General features: G+C 37.5%; 1 protein-coding gene across 5 annotated transcripts in view; it reads left to right on the plus strand.

The window, feature by feature from the left end:
* The window catches only part of LOC130926603 (LIM domain only protein 7-like), a 185,986-nt gene that overhangs the window by 61,072 nt on the left and 110,868 nt on the right, over nt 1-14,046 (plus strand). For all 5 annotated transcript variants that reach the window (XM_057851600.1, XM_057851604.1, XM_057851601.1 and 2 more), the window contains one exon: nt 9,527-9,633. In XM_057851600.1, coding sequence (XP_057707583.1) covers nt 9,527-9,633 — 107 coding nt within the window. The remainder of the gene's footprint in view (nt 1-9,526; nt 9,634-14,046) is intronic.

Consider the following 14,046-nt stretch of genomic DNA (forward strand, 5'->3'; position numbering starts at 1 on the left):
TGTGGCAGCCCTTTTAATTTTCGTCATATTTACTTTTTGTTGACCAATTCCGTCTAGTTTTAGTCGATGTAAACCAAAAATGTTTTTGTTTGCAAAATTTTTAGTTCAAAAGTAAATAAATAAAGGTTTCCTACTATTTTGAATGAACATTGACAGACGAGCACATATTGTAGCATCTACATGGACAACATCAACACACTCAGCAGGAAAAGAGTACATTATTTTCAGTTAATTATACACACCTGGACACCACGAACTGTATTTAAAAAAATTCTCCAAGAGTTTAAGAGGACGTTTGCCGTTAGCATTATGTTAACAAGAATGCTATGCTCACGCAATGAGTTACATTTAGTGTGTGATGATCATTCAGTTCAGTCAGCACAGACATTTAAAGGCTAAAGCAACATTGTGTATTCTCTCTGGCTAAGAAAACAAGTCGTACCATGTGTGCAAGCGATACACTGGTGAGCCGGGAAGGGGGCGTGGAGGCGCAGCACATCACGAGTGACTCAACCAGACACTGCTACGATGGAGGCTAACTTCACATCGTGAGCATTTGCTTCATTATGTTTTAGTCTCCAAAACACATTTTTAGCTCGATATAATCTCTTCATTGATATGAAAAAAGTGTTTGTTGACGAAATATTTTCGTTATTGTCATCGTTGGCGAAAACCACTAATAAAAATGTAATTGGTTTAAATTTTTATCAATTAATGTTGTACAGAAACTTTAAAGGTTAATACTAAAGGGACTATATGGTTTGTCGCATTTTTATTTGCGACAGCCACCTGTTAGTAGCTAGTCTTCAGTGTAACTGCAGTTCATGCATGGCGCGCATGCTTGTACGAGCACGAATATAAAGTAACGACCATGTGGCGCCTCTGGGAAGTTCACCCCCCCCACCAGACGCAAATCTATATAAAAATGATGTCAATCGTTTGTCTAGCCCCCCATTTTGATTAGAAAAATGGTGTCAATTGTTTGTGCTGGTTTGTGCTGTAAAATTGTTTTATTATGCTGCAACGGTTTTGTAGATACAGTGTGGCAAATAGGTATTTAGTCAACCACTAATTGTGCAAGTTCTCCCACTTGAGAATATTAGAGAGGCCTGTAATTGTCAACATGGGTAAACCTCAACCAAGAGAGACAGAACGTGGAAAACCCCCAGAAAATCACATTATTAAAGAATTTATTTGGCAAATCATGGTGGAAAATAAGTATTTGGTCAATACCAAACGTTCATCTCAATACTTTGTTATGTACGTACGTTATGTATGTGGTATGTATGTTGGCAATAACGGAGGCCAAAAGTTTTCTGTAACTCTTCACAAGCTTTTCACACACTGTTGCTGGGATTTTGGCCCATTCCTCCATGCAGATCTCCTCTAGAGCAGTGATGTTTTGGGGCTGTCGTTGGGCAACACAGATTTTCAACTCCCTCCACAGATTTTCTATGGGGTTGAGATCTGGAGACTGGCTAGGCCACTCCAGCACCTTGAAATGCTTCTTACGAAGCCACTCCTTTGTTGCCCTGGCTGTGTGTTTGGGATCATTGTCATGCTGCAAAACACAGCCACGTCTCATCTTCAATGCCCTTGTTGATGGAAGGAGATTTTCACTCAAAATCTCTCGATCCATGGCCCCATTCATTCTTTCCTTTACACAGATCAGTCGTCCTGGTCCCTTTGCAGAAAAACAGCCCCAAAGCATTATGTTTTCACCTCCATGCTTCACAGTGTGTATGGTGTTCTTCGGATGCAATTTAGTATTCTTTCTCCTCCAAACACGAGAACCTGTGTTTCTACCAAAAAGTTCTATTTTGGTTTCATCTGACCATAACACATTCTCCCAGTCCTCTTCTGGATCATCCAAATGCTCTCTAGCGAACCGCAGACGGGCCTGGACGTGTACTTTCTTCAGCAGGGGGACACGTCTGGCAGTGCAGGATTTGAGTCCCTGGCGGCGCATTATGTTAGTATTCGTAGCCTTTGTTACTGTGGTCCCAGCTCTCTGTAGGTCATTCTCTAGGTCCCCCCGTGTGGTTCTGGGATTTTTCCCCACCGTTCTTATCATTTTGACGCGACGGGGTGAGATCTTGCATGAAGCACCAGATCGAGGGAGATTATCAGTGGTCTTGTATGTCTTCCATTTTCTAATATTTGCTCCCACAGTTGATTTCTTTACACCAAGCGTTTTATCTATTGCTGATTCAGTCTTCCCAGCCTGGTGCAGGTCTACAATTGTTTCTCTGGTGTCCTTCGACAGCTCTTTGGTCTTGGCCATAGTGGAGTTTGGAGTGTGACTGAGTGAGTTGTGGACAGGTGTCTTTTATACCGATAATGAGTTAAAACAGGCGCCATTAATACAGGTAACGAGTGGAGCCTCGTTAGAAGAAGTTAGACCTTTTTGACAGCCAGAAATCTTGCTTGTTTGTAGGTGACCAAATACCTATTTTCCACTCTAATTTGGAAATAAATTCTTTAAAAAATCAAACTGTTTTTTTTCCCCCACATTCTGTCTGTCATGGTTGAGGTTTACCCATGTTGACAATTACAGGCCTCTCTAATCTTTTCAAGTAGGAGAACTTGCACAATTGGTGCTTGACTAAATACCACTGTATTCTGCTTTTGATTTGTAGTGATGACACATGCAGCCCCGCCGCCCCCCCATTTACTGCAAAATGGACCTGAAGTGGTGCCGTTCGTTTGTGCTAGTTTGTGCTGTACAAATGTTTGTTTTTGAGCAACATTGCTGATTTGAACAAGCCAAAGCTGCAAATATGGTGCTTCATGTAGCTACTACCTTGCACCAAAAGATGGCAGATGTCTGATATGTCGAAAGAGTTAAGAAATTGCATTTTTTGGATTCTCTCACCATCCAGCATGACTTGAAATGGCACAACTTGATGGATATTGCTTCTTCATCAATTTAACACAGCGCTTGTACTACCAAATGCCAAATACCCACCAATGAGTCAAAGGCAAAATCTGCTGTATGTGATCATTATTTTATCAGTTTCCTTTAATTTTACATATTAATGATGGGGTAGTATATTTATTATAAAGACAGAATGGTCGGGTAATTGGTCTATGGACAGCCACAGCGGCCTACCAAGTCAGCGTTATTTGGGCCTTTTTAAATATAGAACCTACCTAGCAATTACACCAGAGCATGATGATGTCATTCCACGGCCTCACACGGAACCCTCTTTTGCTCTGTGGGAAATGTGGCTAAAATGTCGCACATTTGCATGCAAAATGATTGGCTCAAACTGTCGCTCGACTCACTTCGGGCAAATACACACGGTGTATAAAAGCAGTCAGATAAAAAAAAGAATGATATCGATGATAAAATAAATATGTGATGACATATTAGAGGCAAAATATTTGTTTGCAGCTAAAGGGCTGTTTATTTTGTGATTTTTACTTTTTATCATAGTCTATATGGCCACATGAATTCAGAAAATTCAAGCAAAAAAATAAGGGAGACTTTTTTTTTTCTCACCAAACTAGACATAAGATCTATACAATAGAAATCAATACTAGTCAATATACTAACTTATAGAAAATCAATGTTTACTAAAATTAAGCCAATCAAAATAATATAGAGAATATCATTGAAATCTATATGGCGGAAAACATGGACAAGACTGAAAAAGCAGTTTCTGCTCTTGCACTCCTCTTTAAAAGAAACTGCTATATTATAAGCGAAAAGAACTGTTTGATAGAACAATATGTCTATATGCTGTCATAGCAGATTCATGGCGCATTAAGCCCCTGAACTATTTTTAATTTGTCCGTTTTACCCTGGAAACCCCCATTTACAGAAGTCGCGCAACTGCTTTTGTTTCAGCCCAGCCATAACACAAAGGTAATTAATTATATTTATTATTCAAAATGTCTCTCATTTTTTAGCTTAGAATCATTAATTGATGTCTAATATTTTGTGTAAAAAAAGAAAAAGATTTTTAAAAATTATTCACTCGCATATTTTAAACTTTTAAACAAATGACGTCACAATGAAAAAATGGCGTCTGTAAAAAAGTCACGGATATCTACCTCATAACTATCGCTTGCTTGTATTTTTTTTTTTTTTTTTTGTTACTGTCGCATTTTCTCCGATAGGCTAGATGGTAAATAATCGATCCAAACAAAGAAAAATTGAAAACTAACGTTTAAAAGGGTAAATACATGAAAAAGAACATCTCGACCATTCCTTGATGTCTGCGATTTCTGCATCCCGACCCTTATTATATGACCATGTTTCACCCATAAAATCCCCCAAAAATCCAGCTGTGGCCATTCACAGCTGTGTCTTGACACTCAGTGATACATGCTACATTGAGGTTTTGGATCGAAACAAGGTAAGTACGCGATAATATCTCCTTAAATTCATGGCCTCCGTAATTTTGACCTCGCGTGCTCTCACCTCCAGATAGGGTTTTGCTGTTTAAAAAACTTTTTTTTTTTAAATGCCCTCCTATTCAAAATTCTTCACCCCCCAAAAAATTTAGATTTTAAGCTTTCCAATGATGTATCACACATGCATATAGAACAATTTTGAAATTTGGTCAAATTCTCGGCGCAGAACTTCAAGTATATAATGAATATAGCGGAAAACACTCAGGTGACTTGAAGCTCTGCTCCGAGACCCCCAATTTGGCCAAATTTCAAAATTGTCCTCTTTTCGATCCAAAAACTCCATGTAGCATATATCAGATTCAGAGCCAGAGCCGGATTTTGGGGGGATTTTATGGGTGAAACGTGGTAATATAACAAGGGTCGCGATGCAGAAATCGCAGACATCAAGGAGTGGTCGAGATTCTCTTTGTCATGTATTTACCCTTTTAAATTTTTTTTTTTTTCAAATTTTCTTTGTTTGGAACAAATTTTATCCAAAATATTTGGGAAAATGCAACAGTAATAGAAAAAAATACAATTAAGCGATAGTTATGAGGTAACTATCGATAGTTATGTGACTTATTTGCAAACACCATTTTTTTCATTGTGACGTAATTTGTTTAAAAGTTTACAATATGCGAGTGAATTAATTTTTCAAAATGAAACTAGTTGTCAGTCGACATATTGTTAGGTTTTGTGTCGGTTTTCTCCTAGTGTGACTTGTCCCTGTGATTGCCCATTGATTTCACCTGTTGTGCCTCCTAGTGTATCCTCCAGTCTGCATCCTCCTGTGCTCACCTGTTCCTCGTTGTGTCGTTACCCCTTGTCTGTTTGCGTGTATGTAAGCTCCCAGTTTCTTTTCACTCCTTGTTGCGTCATTGTCTATGTCAGTAGCCACGTTTACATGCTGACTTTTATTCATACCGATTCAAATCATTCCGAATGGAAATTTCACATCAGCTGTTTACATGTCACTTCATCTATTCCGATCCAGCGTTTACATGTGTCTGCCTTTATTCCGAAAGGACGTTTGACAACTGCCGTCTGACATGCGCAGATTAATCAAAACAAAGCGTCACGTTGCAAAACATGGAGATCGATCGTCAGATCAGCTGCTGTTTTAACTTTTCGAGTGGAAACAAAACTTCAGAATGACACGCCGTTCATTAAAAAAGTTGTGTGGGTGCGCTGTGCGTGTGCTTGGAAGCCATGTTGCAAGTGACGTTACTTACGTCACCAAGTAACGTCACCACATCAGTACGGAGCATGCGCAGAAAGAACGCAACCAGACACCATTCCGCTTCCCTGTTTACATGATATAATGTTACTTCTAATCGGTTTGGGAAAAGAAATATTCCACCCCTGTGAATCGGAATGAAATTCCATTCGGTTTGGGCCTGTTCATTCCGAATGAGGTGTTTATATGGAACACATTTATTCGGTTTGAACAAATATTCCGATTGTAATTGGAATATTTGGCTCCATGTAAACGTGGCAATTGTTAGGTTTTGCGTCGGTTTTCTCCTAGTGTGACTTGTCCCTGTGATTGCCCATTGATTTCACCTGTTGTGCCTCCTAGTGTATCCTCCAATCTGCATCCTCCTGTGCTCACCTGTTCCTCGTTGTGTCGTGACCCCTTGTCTGTTGCGTCATTGTCTATGTCAATGTCAAGTCTTGTCCAAGCCCTCGTGTACCAGTCCCTCCGATTAAGTAAGTTTTGGTTTGAACATTGCCTTTTTGATCACCAGCCCTTTCGGTTGTACTTTTTGCTTTTGGTTAGTTGTTATTAAAACGTTTTTTGAGTTCACCGCCACCTGCCTTGCTGCTTTTTGATTCCCTGCAATTGGGTCCACACCACCTGCCTTCCCGCGTTTCCCTGACACATATCATCACAAATGTTCTGAAAATATTTTAGAACGGTTGAAAGGTTGCCTAGTATTGCTTTAAAGGTCATTTATAAAGTTCTGCTTTAAAATATCGTATTTTTCCCTCTATAAGGTGCACGTTACTATAAGCCGCCACCCACCAAATTTGACACAAGCAGCATTTATTCATAGATAAGCCACACTGGTCTATAAGCCGCAGCTGTCCTCACTGTATTATGGGATATTTACGCCAAAATATATTAACCGGTAACACTTTATTTGACAGCTGCATCATAAGACTGTCATAAGACCAAATAAACCACCATGAAGCTTTGAACCAATTGGCTGCAAAGCTTCATTGCTTCAAGAAGCTTCATTTGGCCATCACTGTTCTCTTGGGGGAGACAGTCAACGTCTGCTGCCATCTGCTGTAAACGCTGGTGTCGTCCAACATGCCTCCTAGCATGCATTGCAGCAATACAGATGTAAATAACTATTAAAATTCATGTTCTGTGCTAATTATTTCTTCAGTTACTGTTATAGTTGTTTCATAAATTGCTAGTTATCGTATTTGCTAACACCTTATTTGACAGTGGCACAATAACACTGCCATTAGACCATTATAATTATGACATGACACTGCAATGAGCATTAATGAATGCTTATAACAGATATCATTTAGTGTTATCCGTCAAATTATCTCACTTTTCAATAGATGAAAAGATCCGAGCTGGACATAAATGGAGTTAGTGACATAATTTGCCGGATGACACTTCATTATATCTGTCATAAGCATTCAGTAATGTCACTGATAGTCATGTCATAATTATGACTGTCTTATGACTAGAGGTGTGCGAAATTTACGATTCTTAGATATCTTATTCGCGATTCGGCCGTGGAAGATTCGAGAACGATTCACAAACCATTCCGATTATTGAAATATGTCAAGTAAAGCGGAAGTAAAACACAGCGCGCCGCGCGTTCTTCGGGACGCAATAAGGAACGGAGCGAGAGTAGCTAAACATCATGCTTGTCATTACCCAGTGTTCTGACCATTTTTTTTGACAGAACACCGGCCCCTTGGGTAATGCCAATGCTCAACTCACGGCTCTAGGTCAACTCATGCCGCGAGATAAAAAACAAAAAACAAAAAAAACAACAACATGCCTGACTGCTGCTACAAAGTACGTCCACATAATGGTACAGTAGATATCATATTTATATAGGACTAGATGCAAAATAGACTCTGTGGCGTTAGCAGCACATGTACAGAAAGCTAGATGCGGGCGTTAGTAAACTGCCGCCATCTTAAAGCAGTAGACTTCCCTGCAAGGCTGTTGTAGCGAACCTTCCAAGCGAACCTAATTAACTTTTTATCTAAAATACTCCAAATCGGTAAAATATTGACTTGAATCTATCTTTAAAATAGTTTTAAAACTTTCACATGTCGAAAGTAGACAAATTATGGAATAACGGGAGCAATTTTAACAAGTTTAACGATTGATTCACAACATTAAATTAATTGAATGTAGTTTAAAGCTGCTGATACAGAATGGGGATTTGAGTATATTATTTATTGTTTTTAACTGTTAACTTGATACTGAAATAGTCGTTTATTTCAGCCTGCGAGGCTTTTTTTTTCTTTCTTTTTTTTAAATATATATACAGTTTTTGTAACTAATGTACAAAACATTAAAAGCAGCTAATAGCGGGGGGGGTGGGGGGGTCATCAATAATTGATTTACAATCGAATCGTAGCCTCTGAATCGTACTCGAATCGTTAGGTGCCCAAAGATTCCCACCTCTACTTATGACGCCGCTGTCAAATAAAGTGTTACCTATTAACCCAAATAAATTAACAACTAAGCCGCACTGGACTATAAGCCGCAGGATTCAAAATGAAGGAAAAAAATAATGGTGAAAATTACGGTGCAAGAGGTGTCATTCAACTAGTTGTCATTCGACATTAAAGCTTCAACGATTAATCGAATAACTCGAGTAATCGATAAGAAAAAAAATGTTCGAATTAAATCTTGTTGCTTCGAGTATTCTTTTAATTAAAGCGGCGTTGCAATGGTTTATTTTGAAAGTGTTTGCATTTAGTTTTATTGATTAGGGTGGATACACCGCCCTCTGGTCCGCCTCATTTGACATGGCTGAATCCAACTGCTCACTGTTAAGACCAACATAAGCTAAGTTTTTTTTTTTTTTTTTTTCCTAATGTTTTTTAATGCATTCGTAATTAGGTTTATAGGCATATTTAGCCCTTTTTTGTGGAAATATGTGTCTGAACCATTTGGTAAAAAAAAAAAAAAAAATTAGCATTTTATAGCATTTAAGCGAGGGGACTTTTGCATTGTAGGTTAGCATATTGCTCTTTTGTTGTACATAGATTTTTAAAAAATTGTTTTTAATCGTTTGAAGCTCAGCTCAGGTATTTTAATTTTTCAAGTTCCTTATCCGATTACTCGAATATTCGAACTAACTAGTTCATCGATGAATCGACTACTAAAATGATCGATAGATGCAGCCCTATTCGACATATCATCACAAATGTTCTGAAAATAGAAAGTTTAGAAAGTTTCAAAAGTTACCTATTGTTGCTTGAAAGGTCATTTATAGAGTTCTGCTTTTTAAATAGGTTAAATAAGTTCAAACTTCTTTCACTGAGACTGAAATGAATGAAAAAAATGATCATGTGAAATGAAAATAAATTATTTACTAACTCATCTAAAAATAAAATACAGAATTGTACATGATAGTCACTGAATATATTCAATTACATCATAAAAATAATTCATTTAATTTTGGCTAAACTTGACCTTAGGGTATGAAGTTCCTATTTCCTCACTTCGCCTAGCAACCATCTCCAAAATAGGCCTCCGCCCCCAGATTCTGCAGGTATGGTGTGAGGAAAAGGAGGACAAACGAAACGATCTGCCACTTCCTCATTTATGCTTTTCTAGCCACACCCGAGCCCTGCCCACAGGTGACGTGACTGAAGTCAGACAGCTCCTGTCACACGCTGACACTCCTCCCTCCCTCCCTCCCTCCTTCCACTCCACTGCATGTTTGTTGTGCACACACACACTCACACGCTCCTCCCTGCCTGCCCGCCTGTGCGATATGAACTTTGGAAGCAATGAGTCGCAGGCTGTGTCGCCTGCGCTGCCAGAAAATTCTTGAGTGATTACTTTTTTGTGTGGTGGTGGTGGTACTGGACAGCCCTCATTTGTGCTCTCTCGTTTTCATCCGTCCAGGACAATATTAACGTCTTCCTCAAAGCCTGCCTCAAGCTCGGGCTCAAGGAGGCGCAGCTCTTTCACCCCGGAGACCTCCAGGATTTGTCTTCGAGAGTTACAGTCAAGTAAGTGACTAATTCTGCTATTTTAGGGGGGGGTATACTGTATGAACAGGACTTTGAATGGAGCACTGTTGCACATACTCTTGCATGTTCTTCATCATAAATGGCTTTACTGCCTTCTGAAAACACTTCATCAATTTTTAGTTTTACGGTTTTAGGAATATTTTGTTAACCCTTGACATAATTATCGAATGATTTGTTAATTTAATCGTGGGAAAAATATCAAAATTCAAGCAGACGCAGCCTAAAGTCATTTGTTAAATGGATGTTTGGTGGATTATGCAAACGCCTTATTTGACTGATGGAGCATGGGCCCTGGAGGGAATCATAACTTATTACATTTTAGTGAGACTCAAGAGGTTTTTCACCTCTGCTGTTTTTTAAATAGTTTGTATTGTTTTTTTTTTTTTTTTTTTTTTAGAATATTTTGGTTTATATTGTTAGAATTGAATACTTCCAGCAAACCTGTTTGCTGAAGTTATCAGTAATTTTTATTTCAGGTTTCCTTTTTTCATTTATTAAAATGGGGGAAAACAGGAATCATTATTACAGTAGTGTATTGCTGCCACTCCAAAAAAAATTAGCATTTACCATGAAAGTTTTAGCATGATTGTTATGTAAAAATGTGATAGTTATCACGTTTTTAAAAGATAATTATCATGTAAAAATGTGATAACTAATGTGATAACTTATCATTTAAAATAATAATCATGTAAAAGAGTAGTAATGATCATGTAAAAACGTGACAAATGTGTAAAAATGTGATTTTAGTGCGGCTCAAGATGTTTTTTCCCTTGCTGTTATAAGAATAGTATTTCTTTTAGTATATTTTAGTATATATTGTTAAAATTGCAGTACTTCAAGCAAAACGTGTTTGCTGAAGTATTAAGTAATTCTATTTCTATAGTTATTTATTAGGGAAGAAAAAAAAAACGGAATCAGTTCTGAAGCGCCTCCTCTCCCCCCCCCAAAAAGTCCAGTATCATGTTTTTACATATGATCATGTTATTACATGTTAATTGTTTTTACATAACTATCACATTTTCACATGATAATATCATGTAAAAATGGGATAACTATCTAACTATATAAAAACATAATACTATTGAGTAAAAGTTTGATAATTATGTAAAAACATGATAACTATCTTGTAAAAATGTGATAATTGTGGAAAAACCTGAGAAATATTATGTAAAAATGTGATACTATCATAAAAAAGGGGGGTTACGATCATGTTAAAAATGTGATGATTATCATGTAAAAACGTGATGCTATCATTTAAAAATGTGATGCTGTCATGTTAAAATTTATTATATCACAGAAAAACGTGATACTATCATGCTAACACATGGTACCAGGTAATTATCAAGTAAAAAAGTGATAATTATCATGTAAAATCGTAATAATGGTATGTAAAAATGTGAGACCTTTATGTAAAAACGTATTACTATCATGAAAAACGGGATACTATCATGTAAAGACGTGATAGTTATCATGTAGAAACATTCTTTTGTGCTACCTAATTTTTGAAATTTCACTTCAAAAAACACTTTTGTTAACATGATACTTGTAAAAATGTGATAATTATCATATGAAAATGGGATAATGATTATTTAAAAATGTAATACTATCAAGTAAAAACTAGGGCTGTCAAACGATTAAAAGTTTTAATCGAGTTAATCACAACTTTAAAAATTAATTAATCGTAATTAATCGCAATTCAAACCATCTTTAAAATATGCCATATTTTTCTGTAAATTGTTGTTGGAATGGAAAGATAAGGCAAACGATAGACATAAACATTCAACATACTGTACATAAGTACTGTATTTGTTTATTAAACAATAAATCCACAAGATGTCATTAACATTATTAACTTTTATTATTAATTTATGTGTATTTTGCATAGCAATTTGATTAGGAATGCCAGTTCTCTTTGCATTGAGCGTTTTTCTTTTTGTGAACATTATTTTTTTGAGAGATAGGAATAATATTTGTGTTCTGCTTTCACTAAATGATACTGTAGCGACTTAACTGCTCTACCCAAATGCATGATGGGAAGTTGGGCAGTCATGACTGTCAGTGTTGGCTGCAAATGGTATACAGTATGTTCTGCGTTGTGTTCAATTGGGTGTTTTAAGAAAGAGAACGTCTCTTGCTCCGCCCAAATGCATGATGGGAAGTTGGGCAACCATGACTGTCAGTGGTGGCTGCAAATGGTCTGTAGTATGTTCTGCGTTGTGTTCAATTAGGCGTGTTAAGAAAAAGATCGTCTCATGCTCCGCCCAAATGCACGATGGGATGTTGGGCAACCATGACCGTCAGTAGTGGCTACAAATGGTATACAATGTGTTCTGTGTTGTGTTCAATTAAGGGTGTTAAGAAAAAGATTGTCTTTTGCTCCGCCCAATGCATGATGGGAAGTTGGGCAACCATGACTGTTAGTAGTGGCTGCTAGAGCTTAAGCCAATAAAAGGCGCGGTCCAATGAACGTCTGTGTCCACTCACATTTCTCTGCCTTATCGCTCTCAATGTGCTAACACGGCGTCATTGTAAACTGTTTGAGGCAACGCATGAATGGGTCATTCGGTCCATACGTTAATTGCGTCAAACATTTTAATGTGAATAATTTAAAAAAATAATTACTGCCCGTTAACGCGATAGATTTGACAGCCCTAGTAAAAACGTGATAATTATCATGTAAAAATGTATTACTATCATGTAAAAACAGGATACAAAAATTACAATATAAAACGTGATAATTATGTAAAAACATGATAATAATGTAAAAATGTGATACTATCATAAAAAATGTGATACTATCATGTTAAAATCGTGATACTATCATGTAAAAACTTAATTATGGTCATGGAAAAACATGATAATTACCATGTAGAATTTTTTTTGCGTACCTTAGCAAATCATGTGATTTGGACAAAAATTGTCGGACAACTAGCGTTTTGAAATTTCACTTAAATTTAAAAACAAAAAAACGTGTTTTTGGGTAAACGGTCATTTTTGGGGTGTCATACGAAAGAGAGCCCACATCGCATGAGAATGTTGGTCGTTTTGGTGCATGAACAGTGTCGGTGGGTCAAATAATTTTGGCTATGGAGAAATACCAGAAAAACTGAATATTATATTACATGCAAAGCTACCATCCATGTTGTACTGCATACCAATGCAGCAACAAAGCAGTACTTTTTTGCAGGGTGTGCCTCGGGCCATTATTTCCTATAGTTCAATCCAAAAATTGTTGTTAATAAGCAACAAAATTCATTACTTATGTCTTATTTAATAGTGTGTAAATATCAGGTGTATGCATCTTGTGGCTTATCTGAACTCTATACAAATGTGCACAATTTGGTGCGGATCCAATGTGTTGGTTTGGCTTTTACCGAGTGCTGTTTTGATTTGACATGTATTTTCATGTTGAAGTTATGTTGTCGAAGTATGATTCACTGAAGCCGTTTTGCATATTTTTTCCGCCTCGCTCCCTTCATTTGTATGTAAAAGTAGTTACAAGCCATCGCGTTGGTTGTAGAGTACAATACAGTAGTTGTGTTGATTTCAACATTGTTGTAGTTTCGGTACTGTGAACAGCAAAACCGGCATGCGGAACAACCAGTTCGTTTTTTGCACTTAGGTGAGCCCGCAGGAGGGAGATGACTAGGTGAGGCACACTTGAGAGGGATGTATGGTGCAAGTGATATGATTTTCATACACTTGAAATGACTCTTGACTGTACTGAGCCATTTTCTTCGATCGATAGTTTTATCAATGCTTTAATACTGCTTCCTGGTTCATGGAGGGGGAATGAAAATGGGTTTTTATTTAGTTTTGTCGGTCTGCCCTTTTATGGCAATACTGTGGTACTTTTTTTAAAGGGTCAAATTTGTTCTTAAAAATACCCACGAGCCTGTGGCTTTGGTGTTTTGGTAACTCATTTTGTCAAACATCTTGCATTGAGCCACTGGCCGCAAGCAGTCTTCCGCAATTGTTTTTTTTTTTCACCCCCATCGACTTTGGGTTGGATTAGTCATGCCTGGTTGGCGCGGAAAGTGATGTTGAAAGCACATAAGATCAACTGTACGCGCGCTAAACAAACAAATCTGCCACGTTATCTAGCCTCGCCCTTTACAAGCCAACATCGATGCCCTATGTACAATACGATATCAGTGCGTCAAATGCTTTCTTTATGAAGCTTTGGAATGAGTTGTAAACCGTTTATCTTCTGGCCACTTACAACGTTTGGTTCATGTCTGCTTTACTTTCTTTGGAAATATATATACAGTAATGTATATTGTATGTATTGCTATATGCTCAAATGCAACGAGCATCATAAAAGACGATACACACCCCAGGTTCCACCTTGTCAACCTGTTGCCCTCTGGCTGGTGCTACAGGGCCATACCA

This window comes from Corythoichthys intestinalis, chromosome 12 (assembly GCF_030265065.1).
Source record: "Corythoichthys intestinalis isolate RoL2023-P3 chromosome 12, ASM3026506v1, whole genome shotgun sequence".
Lineage (NCBI taxonomy): Eukaryota > Metazoa > Chordata > Actinopteri > Syngnathiformes > Syngnathidae > Corythoichthys > Corythoichthys intestinalis.